Raw genomic sequence first — 21,546 nt, 5'->3', positions numbered from 1 at the left:
AGGAAGAAAGAAAGAAAGAAAGAAAGAAAGAAAGAAAGAAAGAAAGAAAGAAAGAAAGAAAGAAAGAAAGAAAGAAAGAAAGAAAGAAAGAAAGAATCTCAGGAAGAGTGTGTGCAGCTGCGACCTCAGCTTTAAGTCACAGAGACTCTGAGTAGGAAAACAATAAAGGAAGCTTTGGGATTGATGGCTACATTGAAAGAGATAAACTAGGAAACGTGGGAGTCAGTATTCTGATAGCAGGCTTCAGATGAAGATGTAGAACTCTCAGCTTCACCTAAACCATACCTGCCTAGATGCTGTCGTGTTCCCACCTCGATGATAATGGACTGAACCTCTGAACCTGTAAGCCAGCGCCCAATTAAATGTTGTCCTTGTAAGAATTGCCTTGGTCGTGGTGTATGTTCACAGCAGTAAAACTCTAAGACAATCCTGAATGAAAATGAAAAAAAAAATGTAAAACTTTAAATTCTTATAACATGTACAAAAGACTTGATACATTTAAAAATACAATGCTTCACTAATAGCTGTTTTCTGGGTATTTTAAGTCATGGGTGATAATACATTGCTTTTCATCTTATTCACATTGATAGCTTTAAGAATCACATTTTATTTTACTTTTGTTTTTTAGGTATCAATTTTATCACCATAGAATTGAAGGTATAAATACGTTATTGGGTAATAAAGAGAATATGGCAATTCATATACTGTAGAGACTATCTTTTGAATTAAAAACATGTAGGATCTTAAAGCTAGATTTATAATAATGTCTGAAGGAAAAATTCACACTGGAGATTTTATAGTAGTAATACAGTTTGAGATTATTGGAAAATTGTGTATGCTTTCTATGTAAAATAGAATGTTTCATGTGAGTATGTTAAAGCAAAACATATATTTTCTACGTTCATACATGGCTTATGATATGACGTGAGAATGATTTCAATGTAAATTTTTAGGAATATTATTAATTAATCCCATTGAAGGTAGTTTTGAAGCCTGCATTTCAGGAAAGTCTCCACTAGTAAAGTGCCCCAGAATGTCATCCATAGTTTGTGTCTTGCTTTAAAAGCATATCCACTTCATTTCATAGCAGGATCTGTTCTTCCATCGTGAAGGCCAAGGATGACACAGCCACTTTAAGTCAATAGTCACCCTTTCTTAGTCATCTTCAAGAAACATTGAGGCAAAAGAGAAAATATCTTATGAACAATTGCATCATCCCAGTGGCTTGAGGGAGAGGGGCAGTGTGTAGTTAGACAACTGTCCCTTCTTAGATCAATAAAGAAAGAGTTCCTTTGATAGAGAAGATAGGGCACCAGATTTTGGGGGAGTGGAGTTTCCTTTGGACCTGACAATCTCCCCAAGAATAATGTCACACAACAGTTTAGGAGGTAGCCCATTCACTCTGTTCTTCAGGACAAACACAGCCACTTCTACCTGGGCATGGTACCAGTAAGGCTGTAATCTCTCCATAATTCAGAATTCTGAGTATGCTCCAATCATGTTCCATCTATTAAGAATGCACTTCATGCTGTAGGACTCTTATTCTTGGAATCAGACAGCTGCATTGTACACAATTAGTAATCTGTAAGTATGTGAAAATGGAGAAGGATCAATAATACTGGATACATTCTCAGTAATAATGTTTAGGATTTGATTAGATAGCTCAGCTCCCTCTATCCTTAAATACCATTACTCTGAAACAAGGGTTTGCATCATCTCTTAGGGTTTCTTACATGATCAGACTAAAGCAGTCTTTGGTGGTAGCTAGTATTGTTGGCTTGCAGCTGCTACAACATAGTATTAACACAAAATAGCATAAGAAACAGAAATTTACTGAGGTCATGGCTCTGAAGGTGGGATATGCAAAATCAATTGCTTGCAGCTAATGAGAGCCTTCTTGCTTCATTGAAACACAACAGAAAAAACAAAGTTGCAAAAAGTACATAAGAAAAACCAAGATAAGTATTTTCTAAAATATCTACTGCCACAATAACTAACCCATTTCTGTGATACTGTCCTTTAAATGTGCACTAATAAAGAAGTTTTATGACTCTAATCATTTATTAAAATACTACCCCTTAACCTATTACATTACCTATTACATTGTGGAGTGAATTTTCAAAATACAAACTTTTAGAGTGTGTCAGATGGCTTAATACCTGAGGCTCTTTTATTACCTACTCCTTTCCCCTGTTTTTAATTCTCCTTACTTCCATAGGTTTATGTCTTAGTTAGGATCACTATTGCTGTGCTGAAACACTATAACCAAAAACAACCCAGAGAAGAAAGGGTTTATCTCACCCACCATTCCATATCAAAAGCACTGAGGGCAGGAACCTAGAGGCAGGAACCTGGAGGCAGGAACTGTTGCCAAAGCCATGGAGGGGTGCTGTTTACTGGTTTGCTCCTCATGGTTTCTTCAGTCTGCTTCCTTACTGGACCTAGAACTACAGTGCTCTGGCAGGGTGGAACGGCACCACCTACACTGGACTAGGCCCTTCTTTTTCCATCACTAATTAAGCAAATGCCTCACAGCTGAGATTTTGGGGGCATTGTCTCAGTTAAGGTTTCCTCCTCTTAGCTATCTCTGGCTTGTCAAGTCAAGGTGACATAAAACTAGTCAGCACACTTGGTGCTTGTATTTCGCACACCTTTTTACATGCCAATGTACAACTGGGAGCCTGCTCCAGAGAGAATCAATTTAGCAGTTTCTATTTACAGTTTGGTAGTATATTTCATACTATTTAGATAACACAACAACATTCTGAGAAAATGACTATAGAGATCAGAATAATATAGTATGCTATTTAATTACAAATATAGAAAGAGGTCAACAAAATTTCCATTTATTTCTCCTGAGTCCAAAGCCTAGAGTCTGTCTGCCTGACCCAGTGGTCACGTGTCTGGTGTGAGGAAGCCTTACAGTGTTTATATTACTCTGGAATCAGTCTCTGAACCCCTAACACCATAAACATGGAAAATCTTTTCTTTTTCCTTGTCAGGTCCCTTATAGAACAGTTTTCTTGAATAAGTACATTTCATCTATACCTACTACCTAATAAGCCAGCCCTAATTTCCTTCAGGCCTTTGGCCTATATAGGCCAGCACTTATTTTCATGGCTGATTAATGGTTCTGATTAGTCCTAGAAGCAGGAAATCCAATATCCCTTAGGGGAACCCTAAAGATGCAGATAACCATGAATTCAAGGAAGCCTATTCAGGGAAGAAATCAATGGAGAAAGGAGGCAATGTTAACGCAGACAACATCCTACCAGTTCCTAAAGCAAGTGCTTAGGCAGCCAGAATGGAAGGAGGGAGGATAACAGAGACTGCATTCAGAGCACCACACTGCAGTTTGCCACTCTAAAAGCCAGCTTTAACAACCCCCTTCCCAATGTGCAAATTTAAAGCTTCCTTTTTGTGAATTTTGACTGGTTTATAGCCCAGAGAGCAAGCTTCACCTCTCTTAGAGATTACCTCTTGGGCTACACTTGTGTCTGGGAGCTGAGGGGGAGGGATTTCACCGAAGCTGTACAATGTTATTATGTAAGAAATTTCAAGATCATGAACTTTAAAAGAAAAAAAAAAAAAAGAACACTAGTTTTATATAGCTCATCTCGGTATAGTAAAAGTATCAGCTTTTAGAGTATCATTTAGAGTGGTTCTCAACCTTCATAATGCTACGACCCTTTAATACAGTTCCTCCTGTTATGGTGACATAAAATTATTTTTATTGCTACTTCATAACTGTAATTTTGCTACTGTTATAAACTTAATGTAAATATCTGTATTTTCTGATGGTCGTAGGTGATGCCTCTGAAGGGGTTGTGACCCACAGGTTGAGAACCTCTGATCATTAAAATTTTCTAATAGGTTTTTGATAGAATGAAGTTTTTTAAATCTAACCAATATAATTCTCCCTTAGTCACTGTGTCATATGGGTTAATTCTTTACAGACAGAGAAATGATCATCACAGCCCTGCCTAGAAATGTTAGAAACGCCATGTCCATGAAGTTTCACCAACACGGTTGCCTAAACAGGATACCAATAGACATACTAATATGCAAGAGAAGAACTTACAAGGCCACCATCATAGACAAAGAGGTTTAGGCAACTAAGAATGCTGAGAACAAGAGAATGGCCCAAGGAAGAGCCACCCAGCAGACTCTCCAGTACTCAATTGCCAGCCCTGAAAGCAATTACATACAAGTACATACAAGTACATACAAGTTATATATATATATTTAATATCTGTTTTGAAAGTTTACTAAGCTGCTGTTCATATAATAGTGTTAAAGGTTCATTTCTTGGTCAAAACATTCAGGTGATGAATAAGACAAACCAGGTTTCTCAAACTGTTTTATACTGCTTACTGACATTCCCATCCGGATGTACCAGGCTCATGCAGAAGCTGGTATTTGTCTGACAATAGCAGTGTTTTTAACCCTGATTCGATGTCTGAATGGGACAAGAAAGCACACTCCTCAGCAGTCTTCCAAGAAACTCAAGCCTTAAAATTAACCTCCAGATTCCAGTTACACTAGGTAAGTGAATGAACTTGGGGTGGTGGGGGGGGGGGGAATCAGTAAAGGCAGCAACACTAGAGGGAGCAGGCTCAAGTTCAGCACCTCAAGTGCAGAACATGCCATAGGCAAACTCACATTGCTCAGCCCAGCTGACCCTGCTTAAAGCCGAGCAAGAGTATTTCAGGGCGGAACTTCCAGTAGAGAAACACTAATCTAATTGCTTGCCGTGTTGATTCATTGATGGCTTCTTCTAAAACTGTGATGACATAATAATGGTGCACTCATTAGAGTTTACAATCTGAGACACAACTAGACAATTTGCTTCACAAATTTGTACGACTATTTAAGATAATTGTTTTTTTCCTGTAATGCCGGCACTCAGGAGGTAGATATAGGAATATCAACCGTTTAAGGGAATCCATGCTGCTACTTAGAAAATGTGTTGACAGCCTGGATACAGAGACTTTGTCTAATCTAAGGATATGGCTCAGGAGGTAACATACTTGCTGTATAAGCATGCAGACCTGAGTTCAGATCTGTGTGGTTCCAAAGCTAAGATTCTCTCTCTCTCTCTCTCTCTCTCTCTCTCTCTCTCTCTCTCTCTCTCTCTCTCTCTCTCTCTCTCTCTCTCTCTCTCTCTCCAGGTCAGGTTAGAACTGATAAATTCTCTATTATACAGATTCTATCTACAAATCGATGGGTAATACCTAGGATTTTATTTCATATTTTTTTATTTGGGTATCTGCTACAATTCATTTTATTCTTTTTACCAGTGAGGACAATAAATAGTATTTTAGGTAGACATTTTAAATGTTCCAAGTTGAATTTATTTTTGATTATTTATATTTAAGCTCCCTACACAATTGAAAAATTGGTATGCTTTGCAAAAATCTTAACATTTGAAATAATAACAATAAAGGCCCACGTTTGTATAAATCTTGATTGCTTTTTTTAAAAAGATTGCCCATTCAATAATCTGAGCAAATCTACGAAATAAATAAGGAATACCAAAACCCACATTGAGTTCAGAAAACCAACTCTCTTTCCCTTTGTCATGGATATAGTGTTTCCAAATTTGAGTGAGTCTGAGGGTGACATCTATACCTTAGTCACCATCAAAATGTTCAGTGTCCTGTTCTGGTTCTAACTCCCTAAGGCTGTAGCAAAAACAGTAGTCTACCCTCTGTTGTGCATCTTTGGGCTGACTGGGGAACTCTGGGAGAAGACTTTAAAACCCTAGAAATCAGTAGAGATGCATATGGAAGAAGCTTAGACACCCTGAGAAACTGCAAAAAGGTCATGTGTCACCCATATGAATTTAAGGTTGGAAAAAAAATAAGGTTATACTTTACTAACCTCTGTTAGTCGGAACCAAAGTTCTCCAGAAAAAGAGGACGCAAGCAAACTGGAGAACCCACATTGCAGTTAAGTGTTGCAGAACCACCTCTAGGGGCATCAAGGGGTGGTGCTGCTCATTGTTTTCTACTGTTTCTTTTTGTTTCTTTTTGTCCACACATGTTTCAACCATTTCACCTTGACCTGTCTTTTGGAAATGACAAGCCACCATCTCAGTGAGCCTGCCTTCACTTTCCCTAGCTGCCCATGTTCTTTTGTCCCCTTAATAAATGAGGACTCTGGGTTCCAAGTTTGTCTGATGCCCTTGATGCAATGTCCATGAACATACATACATATCTATCTTTTAGTCCAGAGTGTGACCAGACTAGTACACAGAAAAGAGTTTGGACTTGCCCTTCTTCATCAATGGCTGGAATCGTATGTATGGTTTCTATTTTGCAGTGTTTTTTTCTTGTCTTTATTCAGGAAAACTGTCTATATAGCCAGTTCAGGTTTCTTCAAAATAGAACACTCAGGTCTCCCCTTCTCTTCCCTCTCTCTTCTCCCCTCTCTGCCCTCCCCCTTCTCTCCCCTCTCCCCTCCCCCTTCTCTCCCTTCTCCTGTCTCTCCCCTCTCTCCACTCTCCCCTCCCTTTCTCTCCCCTCTCTCCCCTCTTACTTCTCTCCCCTCTCCCTTCTTTTCTCTCTCCCCTCTCCCCTTTCACCCCTCTCCTCTCTCCCCTTCTCTCCCTCTCCTCTCCTCATCTTTGCTCTCCTCATCTCTACTCTTCTTTCCCTTCCTCTCTCCTATTTTCACTCCTGGGGTTGGTTGAGGGTTGTTTTGTTTTGTTTTGTTTTGTTTTGTTTTGTTTTGTTTTTTGATTCGGTAAAAAGTATATCCTTTCCTTCCTTGGTAACTCTTAAGAACTCAAGATCATATCTTTCATAATGTGTTGAAGTTTTGGGAGGGAGGGTTTCTGTGATCCTTCTCCATTCTCTCATCAAAATCCCCAGAATCTAGCTAGATACATTCAAAGAGAAATTCTTCTTTGAAGGTACATTCAAAGAAATGTTAGCTTGTATTGCAAAGTAGACTCACAATATAATTTCAAGTAACAGCTTAGCTAGAAGATAATCAAACGTAAAACTAAAAGCCGTATACAAAACTTTCCAAAGCCATAGCACAAATTCTCAATTTCTGTCATTTGAAAATATTTTCCTTCTAATATAGGCACTTAAGTGTTACTTTGATCTCCTTTTCTCTACTGTTTAATGATGAAGATGCTTTTTTGTAAAGTGAAATGCAACTTGATTCAAATTGTTTATCACACAGGATTTAAGTTAATTATAAAGAGGCATGTATTTTTAGATGGCCATTTGCTGTACATGAATGTAAGTGAAAATAATTTTTAGAGAAGGAAGTCACTTCCCAGAATCTACCTGCCCATACCTATCACAACACAGTGATCTTATATTCACTCTTCCCCTATAATGGCAGAAGGATGGGTCTGACAACCCTTCAAGGTCAATGGAAGCCTTTTGATTACATTAATTGTGTGTTGAAAATTTCATGTTAAAATATCTACTCAAATGCCATGTTATTTTCTTTGTACAACTGTCATTTTTAATACTACCTTGGGTTTTATATTTAAGATGTATACCCATGTTTAACTCTTTCTGAAATCATTTTAAAACTGTTACAAGCCACTCTCAACTTTCAATAGCAATAGAGGCAGATTTCATACAAGGTTAAATGAAACCGACAGTGAATGTTACATTTTATACATGTGGTTAAAGCTCTCAGCTTTATTCCTCTATAACATAGAGATTTTAAGGTACTATATTGCATTGTATATTTTTAATGTAACATCTGTATTCATTCTTCCAGTATTTCATACATGCATACAATGTATTCTGAACATATGCCCCCCAGACTCCCACTTCCCCCAACTCCTTTCAGCTCAATTCTCATCACCTACCTACTCTCCTAATTTTACATCTGCTTCTATAAATATTTTTAATAATCATCAAAGTTACTTTGTGCTGATCAAACACTTACAGGCATCTCAAATACTCTTTTGGGTATGGACCTATCAACAAGAATGTGATTGACCTACATGGGCCCACCTGACTCTTCCTCTCCCGGAAGCCACTAACTATCAGTAATGGCTATCAGATTAGGAACCCTCTATACTAACACTAAGCTGTTGATTGGCTTGTTCTTGTTCATGCGTTATGAAGACTACCATAGGGGCTGTCAGGTCATGACTGTACTGTCAGGTCCAGAAGATATGGTTGCCCTCTGCCTCTCCCTGACCTCTGGTTCTTAAAATCATTCCACCTATTTCAGGTGCATCTAGTTTTAAAATTACTTTTTAAGTTTATATGTTACAGCTTTACAGCCCTTAACATCTCAATAAAATGCCTTTAAAGTAAAAATTAGCATTGCTAAATTTATTAAATCATACTTATAAAAACTTAATACAATGAAATGTGTGTAGTGTTTTGCTCTCCAAATCTAGATGAATGATAGAAAGCTCAACCAAATTTCAAAAGCACTTCCCTTCTGTGAAGACACAGAGATTCCTCTTTACATAATATGATACACTTTAGGTATATTTTGATAAAAGACTGAATAAGCAGTTGTTATCATCTAAAATCACTTGATCTCCTACCTTTTCACTTCCTCCTTTCTTAGCCACCCTCCCTGTCTCATCGGTTTCTTTAAGTTGGTCCTCAGCATCTTTTCTCCCTTACTGGTTCTCTTGTGGGTGAGTGGGTCTGCTTCCAAACTTAGACCTCCGCCCTCTTGTCCGCCATCACTGACTTCTCATTTGTAGAAATACAGGATCCCCTCCATCCAAATTTTATTTTACTGTTTTTATTTTCTGCCATTAACTTCTAATATTTCCCGAAGCCTCTTAATAATATACTACTTTTATGACTTTTATCCTGTAGTGACCATAATCTTTAAAACACTCCTTGGCCAGCTCACCTAGACATTGTTATGACTTTCCTAACCATGACTTCTGTGTGTTTTCTTCCTTTGGATTCTAAACAGCTCTGATCATCACTGCATTCTAGTGATGCCAGCTGTTTCAAACTTGACATATTCCTGCTTTGTCTTATTTTACATACATTTTCTTTCTGATTTAAAGCACATAAAGATTGGGATTGCTGTGTTGAGATGTGCCTGAGTCGTTCTGTCAGGAGTCAGCCCCCACACATTGCACACACTGCTTAAGCTTGTGTTCTTTCTCCTTATTGCCATCACATGCAGTGAATGGGAAAGCAATTCTATATCAGAGAAACAAGTGTGCATCTCGCTGCCTTTCTAGTCTGCTTCATAAAACTCAGTCAACTCAGAAGCCCTCAGTCCTGCTGACCGCAGCTGGACTTTGGGGTTTTTGCTTATTTTTTTATAATGTACTTCAGTACTTGTGTGATATTTTTTTAAGGACAGTCAATTTTGTTTCCAATGAGATTATATACCATCAGGATGAAAGAAAATCCTTTATGTGGCAGGTACAAAGTCACATATTTGCCATTTTTCATCATGTATCTTCTATAGATTAATAATGTTGAAGACACTTAGAATCTATATAAAAACATAAAATTGTAAGATAGGTTTATCTAGTTTTCCTCTAGTTAAAAAAAAATCTGTTCTCTACCTATCTGAAAGCAACTTTAATTTTTTTTCTCATTCTTAAAATGTTCTAAAATTTAATCTAATTGAATAGAATTGTATCATTTTGCCCTCTCCTTTTCTTCTCTCCAGCCTCTCCCAGCTACCTTCCTTCAAACCCCTCCCATGCCTCCACTTTCAAATTGGATAGTCTCTTTGCCCTTGATTAGTTTTTTTTTTTTTTTTTTGGGAGGGGGGTTGGTTTTTGGTTTTTGGTTTTTCGAGACAGGGTTTCTCTGTGTAGCTCTGGTTGTCCTGGGACTCACTTTGTTGACCAGGATGGCCTCCAACTCAGAAATCTACCTGCCTCTGCCTCCCGAGTGCTGGGATTAAAGGCGTGCACCACCATGCCCAGCTTCATTAATTAGTATTGTTACATACATGCATATCAGTGGGTATATACATCCACACATATGCATATGTATGTGCATATGTATATATATATATATAATATTCATATTTTATGTGAATTTTGTATAAATTCATATAAATATACATATAAAATATACATATATTCACATCTCTGTATTTATGTACACATACACAATCTGCTGAAACCCTTTTTGTTAGTGTTGTGTATTCAGTTTCAGGCCTGACCATTTTGCTTTGAGCAATCTGAGAGAGGCTAAATTTTCTCCTAATCACCATTAGCTGCATGTAGTTATTTGTGTAGAAGCAGGAGCCCATGAGATTTTCCCCTTCCATATGAACAAGTTCACTGATATCATCGATGTTCCAGTCTTGTTCATTCAGCAGTTTCTAGAAGGTTGTTCCATAGCAGATTTCCTGTTATTCTGGTTCCTACATCTGTCTGCCCCCTCTTACTTAAGGTTCCTGAGCCATAGATACAATAAATTAGTAAATACATATGAAAACCCAAAGTGTAATGGGTTAATCTGGGAGGAAAAATGTGATCAAATATGTTGTATAAATTTATTAAAATTAGTAAAAATATTTTATTAGTTAAAAAAACAAAAACAAATGATAGCAAGAATCATGAAGTTTCCAAACACTGAAGAATATGTTTTTGGCATATCTGTTGCAAGCCGTTCAGTTGCTCACATGGACCAGGTATACCTGAGAGGCAGGCCAGTGCCTGGAACCAGCTGCAGGTGATGGCGTGCAGGATAGGGTGTAGTCTCTGGAATAGCTCCGGGGGGCCTCTCAGCAGGTAGCAGTATCTTGAAGAGGAACAGCAACAATGGCTAAACAATAGAGTTATCTAGGAAGGAAGGCTCCACACTAGGTAATCTCCTTAGTGGCAGCAAGGTCAAGGTCTGGCCTGCTTCAGGTTTGTTGGAGGTTACATCTCCTCCCTGTTATTAATATTTAAAAAATAAGGCTGGACTGAGGCATAAAATTTATTTATGCTCCATAGTCCTGTCCAGGTGTTATGGTGGCTGGCGGCCTCCCCTGTCTTAGGAAATCTTAGATCTTCCCAAATCATCCTTATNTGTCATAGGAGTGTACATGCAGCTTGTTTGTGTTTATTTTACACAAAACATGGCTCTGTGGTGTATTATTAATAGCCACGGCCTCTTGGCATGTACCCCTGTCTTAGATTGGTATGATTCCGAGTTTTGGGTGCCTGTCATTGACTCTCAGGCCCTCATTAGCACACCTTATTTCCAATTCAGACCAAAGCCACAATATGTACTTAGAATGCTTCTTCATGAACATTAATAACTACAACCTGTGCTGTTGGAGGTGAGGCTGTACACCTGCTGTGGTCAGGCTGAAGGGCATTGAGTGACCTGCTTGAAAAACAAAGTCGAGACAGTGAAAGGCACAGTACAAAAGCTTCTTTTGGGGAAGTCCAGGTACTCCATTCAATTGCGAATTAGCAATGATCAGACTTAGACTTAGAGCTCCCGGTGTGGGGGAGGTGACTTTGAGAATTGCAGAAAGGCTACAGCTTCCCTGGGAGTGGAGGCTGTGCTCCAATCTAACTTTTTGGCTAAAGAGGATTTGTAGTCATAATCAATGTTAGAGTCATACATACTAGAAGATTCAGGATCTGTGTCCAGTTGACAAACTAATCTCTCAGGCAGCCATCACGCTCCGTCTTCTTTTTTGTGAAAAAACACAGACGGAGTCCCTTCCCCAGATTAGGACCGGGTCTGGACCCTTCCATTCCTAGGTTAATGGGTTCCACCACTTTACCATGGCATAAGAACTAGAAGTAACTGGATGCCAGTGGCGATCCACTGCAGACTGATCTTTAATGTCAGTCTGCAAAAAATTTAGAACAAATAAAGCAAAAGCAAGATGTGCCTTTGGTGACCTTGGGGAATATAACTGTCCTTGTTTTGTTTTTAAAAGCCTATTTTTTAAAGTGCAATGAGCACATTCAACTATTCCTTGTCCCATGGGGTTATAAGGAATTCCAGTTTTATGTTTGATGCCAAATTCTTTACAAAATGAAGTAAAATTTCTAAGTTTAGGCAATCCCATGGCATTAAAGGCTTGTAGGCAACTATCAATTACATTTTTGGAGGCTTCTCCAGTATGCAGAGAAGCAAAAAGAAATCCTGAACAAGTATCAATACAAACATCTATATATTTTAATTTTCCAAATTCTGCAAAATGAGTTACATTCATTTGCCAAATATGATTAGGCATAAGACCTCGAGGATTAACTCCTAAATGTGGCAATGGAGACAATGTAATACATTTAGGACATTGTTTTACAATCATTCTTGCCTGCTCCTTAGTGATCTTATGTCGGAGCCTTAAGGTATAACTAGAGATATGAAATTTTTCATGATCACGTTTGGCCAAAGCAACAGGATCTTAAATTAAGGCTTCTCCTATTAGAGCTCTGTTGATGCAATCATTGCCTTCAGCTAAAGGTCCAGGAAGAGCAGAAGGAGATCGTATGTGTCCCATATATAATGGGTGTTTTTGGGCAAGAATGATGTTTTGCAAGTGTGAAAACAGGGATCCTACTGGCGTATTAAAGTTAAACGTACCACAGGTCTCCAATAAGGGTACCGATTGTGCAACATATAAACTATCAGTAAAAATATTAAAAGCCTCATGCACCGCTGAAAGACATTCAGTACTGCTAATTCTGCTAATTGGGCTGAGAAGCCAGGAGTCTTTATGATTGATTACCTGTTGATTATTTATAAGAAATCCAGTTCGTCCTTTAGAGGTGCCATCAGTAAACACCAGAACAGCACTGTGTAAGGGTTGTAAAGAGGTCATATTAGGAAATATCACCTCATGTACATTCAAAAATTTTATCAACCTATCTTGAGGGTAGTGGCTGTCTATAGTTCCGTTAAACCCTATTTGAGCAAGCAACCAATCTGTACTATGCTGCTTCAGCCAAGTGTCTTGACTTACACTGTAAGGCTGAACAATAATATCTGGCTCTTTGCCAAAATAAGTTAGTGCCTGCTTCCTTCCAAGGATAATCATCTGGGCTACTGCTTCATATTATGGCAAGATAATACATTTAGGAGAAATCCTCAAATGTATCCACATTAGAGGAGACTTTTGTCATAACAATCCTGTAGGCACATGAATCATATCAAAAATTAGCATATGTAAAGGCAAAGAGTAATCTATATAAGTGACAAATTGCTCTTCAATAGATTTTTCCACTTGTTGTAAGGCCAGCAATCCTTCTGAGGTTAGAGATCTAGGGGAGGTAGGATCAGAACTCCCTTTAAGACTATCAAATAAAGGTTTCAACTCCCCTATAGTGAGCTTTAAATAGGGGTGAAGCCAATTAATATCACCTAACAATTTTTGAAAATCATTCAAAGTCCTTAAGTTGTCTCTGTGAATAACTATCTTCTGGGGAAAAGCAGCTTGATCAGTAAGTCTAAAACCCAAATAATTATAAGGATCATGAGTTTGTATCTTTCCAGGAGCTATCTGTATTCCTTTTTCAGCTAAATCTTTTTGTAAATCTCTATAACACAAAAGCAAATCCTGGGGGTCTTTTCCTGACATCAAAACATCATCTGTGAAATGAATGATGTAAATCATGGGCCATTGTCATCTTACAGGCTGAATGGGTTGTGCCACAAACTTTTGGCATAAGGTAGGACTATTAGCCATGCCCTGTGAGAGAAATATACATTGATATCTCTTCATAGGTTCCTTAAAATTTATAGAAGGAACACTAAAAGCAAATTTTTCACAACCCTTTGGATGTAAAGGAATAGTAAAGAAACAATCCTTCAGATCTACCACAATTTTATGATATCCTTTAGGAATGGCTACTGGGGATGGAAGCCCAGATTGTAAAGGTCCCATAGATACCATGGTCTCATTAACTTTTCTTAAATCTTGTAACAATCTCCATTTACCAGATTTTTTCTTGATAATGAAAATTGGTGTATTCCAAGGGGACTGAGATTCTCTGGTTGCTCCTGCACTAGTGAAGAAGCGGCTTCTATTTTTTCTTTAGGTAAAGACCACTGATCCACCCATACCAGAATATCATTAAGCCATTGAATTTTATCGGCTTGGGATGCAGGCAAGATAGTGGCCACTACTGAAAATACTCCAAACCTCTTGTGTTAGAGTGACGTTTAGGATCTTCAAAAGTCTTAATTCCTTGTCCCTATTTTTTAATCCATGACCAGGCAAAAGTCCCTGCCTGAGCATCTGCTTAGTCACCATCTCATTAGGACTGTACATTATAACGCCCATCTGTGACAAGAGATCTCTTCCCCATAGAGTTACAGGCAAATTTGACATAACATATGGCTGAATTTTTCCTGATTTTCCTTCCCCATCTCTCCAGGTTAGCAATTTGGAGCTTCGTTTTGGGTTACTAGCATAACCAATTCCTTGAAGGTGAGTAAGTGTATCAGTCAAAGGTCAAGTTGAGGGCCAATCCTGTCCTCTATGATTGTTACATCGGCTCCAGTATCTATCAACCCTTCAAAGCTTTTTCCATCAAATGTCAATTTAAGGTTAGGTCTCTAATTAGTAATAGATTGAACCCAATTCACAACAGAGGAGTCAAAAACACCTTGTCCTCTCTCATTCTTAACAAATCTGGACGGTGATGGATGTAGAGGAATTAAAACAAGTTGAGCAATTCTTTGATTAGCGGGTACAGTTATTAACACCATGAGGGGAAGCAGCTATGATTTTAATTTCTCCCTCATAATCATTATTTATAACACCTGTATAAATCTGCAGGCCTTTTACAATAGAACTGCTTCGTCCTAAAAGAAATCCAGAAGTTTCTACAGGTAGAGGTCCAATGACTCTGGTAGGCAGAGTTTGGACTCCCATTTCTGGGGTTAAAACTGTGTGGGTGGTGGAACAGAGGTCCAATCCTGCACCTCCTGGTTTTGCCCTGACAAGTTCAAAAACTGATCTCTTTGGCTGGGCAGGAGGTTTATAGCCCCATAAGCTGTTTTCTATGAGTAAGTCGGGGCCTGGAGCTGGCCCCTCCTCTCGTTTCCCGGCAACAGATGGCCCAGAGTGCCTGACTTGGATTTGCACACCTTAGCCCAGTGGTTGCCCTTTCTGCACTGGGGACAAATTCCTGGGGCACAGCCTACTTGCCCACTCTCAGCACCTTTGTTCTTAGGACAATCACTTTTAAAATGACCCAAACTTCCACACTTAAAACATGCATTATTTCCTCGTTTCCTCAGCAACATTGCTTGTACGCGGTCCCTTACAAAGCAGCTCCGAAAGCCAAACCCTAATTATATGACAGCCCGATTTCTGCACAGAGACGGACATATCCCGCTAAATCTGTTTGTCCTTTGTGCGGCTGGATAGCAGCACGACACATTGCGTTAGCATTCACATAAGCCAATTGCATAACGAAAGGACTGCCCGTGTAAGATTTTCCAAGGATTCTACTAGCTGCTATTAATAGCTTATCCACAAAGTTCTGGTAAGGCTCATCAGAACTCTGCCGAATGCTGGCTAAACTCCCACCAACATCCCCTCTAACCGATAACTGTCCCCAGCCACTGCAATCTGCACGTACACTCCAACAGGAAAACCAATCTGATTAGCCTGGCCCTCATACAGACCTTCTCCCAGAAGCATGTTCCTATCCCAGTCTAGATTACTGGTCTCAGCATTTAAACCTGCAGTTTTCTTACTGGCATCTCGCCATTCAGAATCTCAAAGTAAGAAATCTCCTCCTGACAGGGTGGCCTTACATAGAGTTTTCCAATCTAGGGGGGGTAAGTGTGACTTTACGACCATATCCAGTAATGCTTGTGTGAAAGGGACTGAAGGACTGTATTGCACAACAGCTGTTTTTAACTCCTTTATCAACTTGAAATCCAAAGTCTGGTAATATCTGACTCTAGTGTCTTGCTGGTCAATTACTTCCATGACAGGAAAGGCTAGCACATCAGAAATATCCTGTCCTCTCCCACGAGCCTGACTCACAGCTTTTCCTAGAGGCGCTTGGTACATTTCAGAAGAGTTACTCCTTCCTGTATCTGACATCCTTTTTAGCTCCCAAAGCTCATTAGTCAATTTTTGCAGCCTAACTTCAAACTCTAATTTGCTTAGTTGCGTGTCCCTATGAGTAGCATCTCCCATGGTGGAGGCTAGGTGGAGCAGGAGACTTGCAAGGAGGCCAATCCTCCTCAGAGTATTTGTCACCTCCTGTTTCTGAGTGATTTGCTTTGTCTAAAATTAGCTCATCATCAGCGTCTCTATATCTATCAAATTTAGAGTTGAGAGGACCCTTTTCTGAGAGGCGCTCTTCCTGAGATTCATCAAGCTCTGCCTGGGTACCATCTAACCCCTGTGAGATCACCTTTTCAATAGCATCTTTTACAAGCACCCAGAGACAAAGGGTGAAATTATCTGCCTGAGTGATTTTCAAGGCTTTTCCAATTTTCTCCCAGGTTCTGATATCTGAAGTTTCTTCTTCCTTGAACCATGGGCAACAAGAATCTATTCTATCTAGAAGATTTTCTAACAATTGTACTTCGAGCCCTACTCCTCTTGCTCGAGGTAACTCTTGAAAACTGAGGACTGATTCATTTCTTTCTTTCTTTCTTTCTTTTTTTTTTAAACCCTTTTCCTCTCGCCTGAGGCAGCTTTTAAAAGCTTCGAACTACCACCTGATCAGTTCCTAGTTCCGATAATTCCCCTGTAGACCCAAGCGGATCCAGCGCTGGTTTAGCACTGAATCCAAACTTAGCCCATATCTTTTCACACCTGTAGCACCCTTTTATAAATGAAGTTTTAAACTAGCGCTAAATGTGTACCTGTTGCTTCGGTCTCCGATGCGATCCTTTTCTTTTTCTTCCCGTGGAGCTCCACACACAACAGCGTTCCTTCAGCGTCTTCCTGAACTTCTTCAGGTCCCAGTCTGGGCGCCAAATTGTTGCGAGCCTTCCACTGGCTCACATGGACCTGGTACACCTGAGAGGCGGGCCAGCGGGCCAGAGCTGAAAGGAAGGGAAACTAGGCGAATGAGAGAGGAATGGAACTAAGACAGTATTCTGATCAATGCTCAAATGTTTAATGGCAGACACACTTTATAAAGGAGCCTTCATCCTTGGAGCCTGGAACCAGCTGCAGGTGATGACATGCAGGATAGGGCATAGTCTCCAGAATAGCTGTGGGGCCTCTCAGCAGGTAGCAGTATCTTGAAGAGGAACAGCGACAGTGGCTGAACAATAGGGTAATCTAGGGAGGAAGGCTCCACACTAGGTAATCTCCTTAGTGGCAGCAAAGTCAAGGTCTGGCTCAGCCTGCTTCAGGTTTGTTGGAGGTTATACATATCCATCCCTTCTATCTATTTTCTGACATAAGAAACTTTGAGAGGATTAATATTCTGACACAGACAGGCTGTGCAACCTTAGTTACCATTTTATTTCCCTATGGAAACATTTGATGGCATTCTGTGTAATAAAATCAGTGTTGAGACCTGCTCCCCTAGCATAACTGTAGCCATTTTGTTTTGTGCCTGCAGCCAACCATCTTATGCTGTTACAAAGAAACTTTCTCGTGTGCTGTTACTAGGAAACTTTCTCATGCCAGAGCTGATTGCATATTCTGTCATGTTTTATACTTTGCTGTTTTGAAAACCAATCACCATTCAAGTAAGTTAGAAACTCTTTGTATAGTTAGCCATCATAAGCTTAGACCCAAACCAAATGCCTGGCACCTATGTGTGAGCTTTTATGGTTTTTGCCCTTCTAAGCTGCCCCTGGGATGGACCCCAACATAAGAGAGACACCTGTACCAATATAAAAAGGCATTTGTAATAAAACTTACATTTTGAATAGGGGTCAAGTAAGATCCCAAGGCCTCCCTGGGAATTGACATCCTTCTTGGCAGAAAGAGACATGAACTGACATCCTGGTTGGCAAGATGGGACATGAATGATAGGCAAGGCAAGTCACCCTGCCACAGTTGAATAATCCAACGAATGAGAACAGGATAAGTGTATCGCAAAGTCATGTTCATAAGGAAGTCCCCTATCCCTAAGCCTGATTGGTGGAATAATTTGGTACAGCTGTTTGTGGATTTCAGGCTTAAAAGCTCTAGGAGATTCTGGCTCGGGGTCTTAGTCTCAGCTCCCGAGTCTAGTCTATATTCCTGATTGATCAGTCCTGAGGCAAATGGTCAATAAATTATCCATCTGACTGAGATCAGTGTTCCTATAGTTTGTGGGGCAACTTCAGAACCCTAACAATCAGTAACAAAAGTACTGTTATTCTAATCCTTCCAATGTTTCCCACCGCACGTATTTAAAACATACTTTCCATTAATCTGAAGTTTCTGATTCCCACTGCTCAGCCTAAAACTTGAGATAGTTGATAGGAAAATCCCTTTATTTACCTTACCAGTTAGATGCTTAATGCAATTGTATTTGTCAGGGCTCTCTAGAGTAACAGAACTTGCAGAATGAATCTATATAGAGAGATGTATAGATGAATGTCTCACCTAGTCTTCAGTATAGACAGGAACCATGAAGAAGTAGACTCGAATGTCAGTGAAGAAAGGGAGTTGCTAGCAAGAAAAGGGCAATAAAGCAAAAAGCAAAGGCTTTTGCTCTAGGTTTCCAGCAGAAGTTGTGGCCCAGATTAAAGGTATGTGCTCTTGACTCACAATCCAGATTAAAGGTGTATTTCTTCCTGCTCCAAAGGTATAGATTAGATGTGGAAGTCAACCAGGCTGTGCGCTGACTCACCACCTCACTGGGGGCATTGTTGATGTCTGCAGCCCATCTTGCCACCAAAGGTCACATGGATAGCAATGGTCTGTGCTGCAGCCTGAAGCCACATTGATGTCCAAAAGCCCATGTTGTTGGGCCCATGTTGACATTCATGGCCTGCACTACCACCTGAGGTCTTTGTGGTGTCTGGGTCTGTGCTGCCACCAAGATCTTTGTCTGGATCCATGGTCCTACTGCAGCCAGGGTGAGTGCTGATGCCTATGGCCTGTGTTACCACTGAAGGCCATATGGATATCTGTGGTCTGTGTTTCAGCCTGAGGCCATATTGATGTCCATAAGCCATGATGCAGTTGGGGGCCATGCTGACGTGAGTGGCCTGTACTGTCACCTGAGTCTATATGGATGCTCCATGATCTGAGCACCCCCCCTCCCCCAAGGTTTTTGTCTGGGTCTACGGTCTTACTGTGACCAGGAGCCACATTCATGGTCTATGTTGTTGCCAAAAATCTGTGTGGAGGCCCATGATTCATGTTTCCACTGATGGTGAAGAGCAAGAAGGCTAATTTGGCTATGATATCCGTGATTACAGATGAAGAGTTGAGAGGGCAGTTAAGAGGGAGCTTCTATTCCCTATCACCCCACACCTCCCCAATGTATCCACCTAGACAGGAATTCACCAAAGAGAACTCTTCAAATGTATAATCGAGAGACTGAAGAATAGCTTTTCACAATTCAGGCGGGAGTATGGGCAAGAAAGACTCAGTTCTAGTTATGGGATAGGCCTTTGTTTGACCATGCTCCAGTGAATATATAAATAAGACAATTGAATTTTTTTATATTCTTACTTTTATTTTTACTTCTGGGAATGACTCACAATAGAGAATAGACATGTAAGGACTGGGAATTATTTTTTACTTTTGGGGCTGGCTCACAATGTGGGGTAGAACCCAAAAAACTGGGAAGTAAACGTGATCCGCATGCATGATATGAAATTCCCAGAGAGGCAAGAAAAATATTATGTTGAAAAAAAAACCAAAAAAACAAATCTACTTACTTTAAATTAAGCAAAAAAAAAAAAAAAAAAAATCCTTCAAAGGTGTGCCCTCCATTTTGGATTTTAGTTTATTCTAGATGTAGTTAGGTTGGCAAACAAGAATAGCCATCAGAACAAGTGGACTTCTAAGTACATCAAAGGCAAAAGTAAATTCACACTCTTCATCATACACCAACACTGGCATCTATATCTAAATACTCCGTTCTGTTCTTAATAGACAAAGCCAGTTTATATTAAAAATACAATGTCTATAAAAACCATTCAGTCTCAAGAGCCAAAATACCTGTTTATGTGGCTGAAGCCTTCTGATAAATATACTCCAAGTATAACGGTTTTGTTACTTTTTCTGTTATTATGACAAAATCTATTTTTAAAGCTACTTAAAGGGCAGTTGTTTTGACTCATGGTTTATAGGGACAGTTCACCATAACCTGCCCATGAGTGTGGGGTTCATTATCAAGTGAATGGTGAGTCAGAGAACAGAGAGAGAGAGAGAGAGAGAGAGAGAGAGATGCTGGTACTCAGCTGGTTTTGTCATTTTTATTCAGTCTGAAACCTCACCCTGTGAAGCGAGATTACTTATAATTAGCATCACCAAATACAGTAAACTTGAAGAATGAGAGGTCTTCTGAATCTCTGAATGTTGTTCAGAGGAACATATCTTTTCAGACATATAAATTTAAAGTTGAAGGGTATTAATTTATAATATAAGACATTAGATAAATTCCAAACACATTTGTTGTGTTTGACCATGTATAACTTACCAATGCCCTGATTTTTCTGTGACACAGGAGAGTTGGATGACTTTCAGAAGAGACATGTTTAAAATGAGACTTTAATAAAAACTAATTCATAATAATTTAATAAAATCTCTCCATCTCATCTGGGGATTTTACTTTTAAAAAATAAGCAATTCCATTACTCAGCTCCAAAGAAATGTGAAATTATAGAGTTTTAATGTAATACATGATACCAGAAAATATTGAATTGAGTGAAGTAACAGAGAGACAAACACCACACATTCTCAGTTATTTGTAGATGCCAGCTCCAAGGCTTTAGATGTACGTATATGACCAAGTATAAGACTAGTACCAGAGAAGTCAAGAAGGACCATGTAGGAAGTTCATAGAAGGAGCTCTATGGAAGGAGCAGTAAAGCACAGGTATTAAGGAAGGATATAGGGAAAAAGAAGAGAGCCTTACCTGAAAAGCTGGAAGGAGGGCAACACAGGAAGGGCAAGTATAGAAGAAAGATGAATAGCACTAAGTACGTTATTAAAGGGCATACATAAATATATCATTCTATAGTTTCTTAAGATTGAATGTATACAGACTCATCCCCAGTTATACACCTGCTCCCATCTCCCTTTTCTCTCTGACTCAACATGTTTATGTTGACCATAACTTATATTTGTATTGTCTTCCATTTTGATTTGCATTGGAATCTAGCTAGTAGGAGGAAAAATAACCAAATAAAAAGTAAAATAATATAAAAACCTGCCATTTCTCCCCCCATGATTCTGCTTTGTAGATAGTAGTGTAGTTCAGATTAGATTAACCAGGGCAGAGTGTCCGAAGCATGGATGCATTAATTGGCCATTTCTGGACTTAGCCACACTGGGAAACAGAGGCCAGGATCCAATTAGAAAACTGACTTTGCCTGCCATAGAGTTCAACTATGTGAAATTTTCTCACACATACTTTATTATAATTTTGAAAACATATATGTAATAAATTGTAGTTATCTTTGTATTAATAAATGATTTTAAATGATTAGTGATTTCTCAGCAGTCATAATATTCCTC

At 39.3% G+C, this 21,546-nt stretch overlaps 1 protein-coding gene across 1 annotated transcript in view; it reads right to left on the bottom strand.

Moving 5' to 3' along the window:
* Positions 1 to 19,049, bottom strand: part of LOC110292424 — a 23,305-nt gene extending 4,256 nt beyond the window's left edge. Inside the window, 6 exon segments of the mRNA XM_021159723.1 lie at positions 14,844 to 15,201; positions 15,243 to 15,507; positions 15,510 to 16,102; positions 16,104 to 16,560; positions 16,770 to 16,952; positions 18,746 to 19,049. Of these exon segments, the coding sequence (XP_021015382.1) occupies positions 14,844 to 15,201; positions 15,243 to 15,507; positions 15,510 to 16,102; positions 16,104 to 16,560; positions 16,770 to 16,952; positions 18,746 to 19,049 (2,160 nt within the window).
* Positions 19,050 to 21,546: the final 2,497 nt, after the last annotated feature.

The sequence above is a fragment of the Mus caroli genome, chromosome 4 (assembly GCF_900094665.2).
Source record: "Mus caroli chromosome 4, CAROLI_EIJ_v1.1, whole genome shotgun sequence".
Taxonomy (NCBI): domain Eukaryota; kingdom Metazoa; phylum Chordata; class Mammalia; order Rodentia; family Muridae; genus Mus; species Mus caroli.
This window is presented reverse-complemented; position numbering and strand designations above follow the sequence as displayed.